The following is a 1,299-nucleotide window of genomic DNA, read 5'->3' as shown; positions in this document are numbered from 1 at the left end:
GGCCGGCAGCCCGCAGCCCTCGCCGCTCACCGCCCACCGCCAGCCATCTTAGCTCCGGGGGGGGAAAAGGGCGGCTGGCGCTGCGCGTTGGGGGCGATGCGCCGCGTCCCGGCGCGGGAGGAGAACGAAGAGGGAACGGCGGCAGGCCCTCGAGCGAGCTCACGCCACCCACCACTACCGCCGCGGCGGACAATGCCCGATGCCCCCGCGCAGGTACCGCCGCACGTCACTCGGGGCGGGATCTGTTTACAAGCAGCGCTGGCGCTGCGGCAACTCAACGCCGCGCCCGCCGAGCTCCGCCCGCCGCCCCGCCAGGCGCCGTCCCCATTGGCTGCAGCCGCCCTAGCGCCGCCCGCCCTAGCGCCGCCCGCCCTCCTCCTCCCGCCCTCCTCCGCCGGCCGCGTCCCGTCCTCGCGCTTCGCAGGCCGGGCGGGGAGAGGTCGATGCCCGCCCCTTCCCTCGGACGTACTACGCGGGCCGTTCGGGCGCGCGCGGGGCGTGATGGGAGGGCACGTGCCGCCGTTGGAGGGCGGGCCCGCGCGGGGGGGTGCGGGGTGACGGAGTAATGAGGGAAGCGGAGGCTTTACAGCGCGTCCTTAGCGTGCCTCGCTGTGCCGTGCCCGTCCGCTGCGCGTGGTGTTGCGTGGCGTAGCCCGGCTGCGAAGGGGTGCGGAGTGCGAGGAGATGGGCACGGCTGTCTTGGTCAGTTCCGTGCCTTCAGAGCCGAAATCGAGTGGCTGTTCTCAGCGCTGCGCTCTGTCCCTGTGTTGGCCCATGCCGGTGGAGGCCCCCGAGCGTATTGTAGGGCCACGTGTGCACGTTCGTTGCACGGAGCTGTGAGCAGCCTCGTGGAAGTGTGCTTGAAAGGCGTGGGTATCCAGACGTGATCCGAGGGGGAGCATTCGCTAGGATCTTGCTGCCCTTTGGGATATTCTGTTTCACTTTGTGCATAAATGAAAAAAAGCAAGTCCGAAATACTTGCATTGGAAATAGGCTAGGCAATGTGTATTGACCCACCTGTGATGCTGTTGTTCCTCTGCAATTTAGGGGAAGCTGGGGGATAAAGTGTTTTCAATTGAGTTTGTCGAGAAGCAGAGTGAGTCATGATCTCCCTTTTCCTAAAGTTAGCATGCTGACTCGCGTCCTGTCCTTGGGGACTGGAGTGCCTGAGGAGCCACTGACAATCCAGCCGTTCTCTGGTCATTAACTGAGCAACCTTGTGTTCTGGAGAGTCACATATTGAATACCAAAAGTAACAGCTGTTAGGAAAAAAAAAAAAAAAAAAAAAAAAAAAAAAAA

At 63.0% G+C, this 1,299-nt stretch overlaps 1 protein-coding gene across 1 annotated transcript in view; it reads right to left on the bottom strand.

The window, feature by feature from the left end:
* Positions 1-47, bottom strand: part of JMY (junction mediating and regulatory protein, p53 cofactor) — a 65,840-nt gene extending 65,793 nt beyond the window's left edge. The window contains exon 1 of the mRNA XM_042825994.1: positions 31-47. Coding sequence (XP_042681928.1) covers positions 31-47 — 17 coding nt within the window. The remainder of the gene's footprint in view (positions 1-30) is intronic.
* Positions 48-1,299: the final 1,252 nt, after the last annotated feature.

The sequence above is a fragment of the Centrocercus urophasianus genome, unplaced genomic scaffold (genome assembly GCF_019232065.1).
Source record: "Centrocercus urophasianus isolate 14NV4802_14NV808 unplaced genomic scaffold, USGS_Curo_1.0 seq_25, whole genome shotgun sequence".
NCBI classification, from domain to species: Eukaryota; Metazoa; Chordata; class Aves; order Galliformes; family Phasianidae; genus Centrocercus; species Centrocercus urophasianus.
Note: the sequence above shows the minus strand (reverse complement) of the source record. Positions and strands in the feature narration are given on the sequence as shown.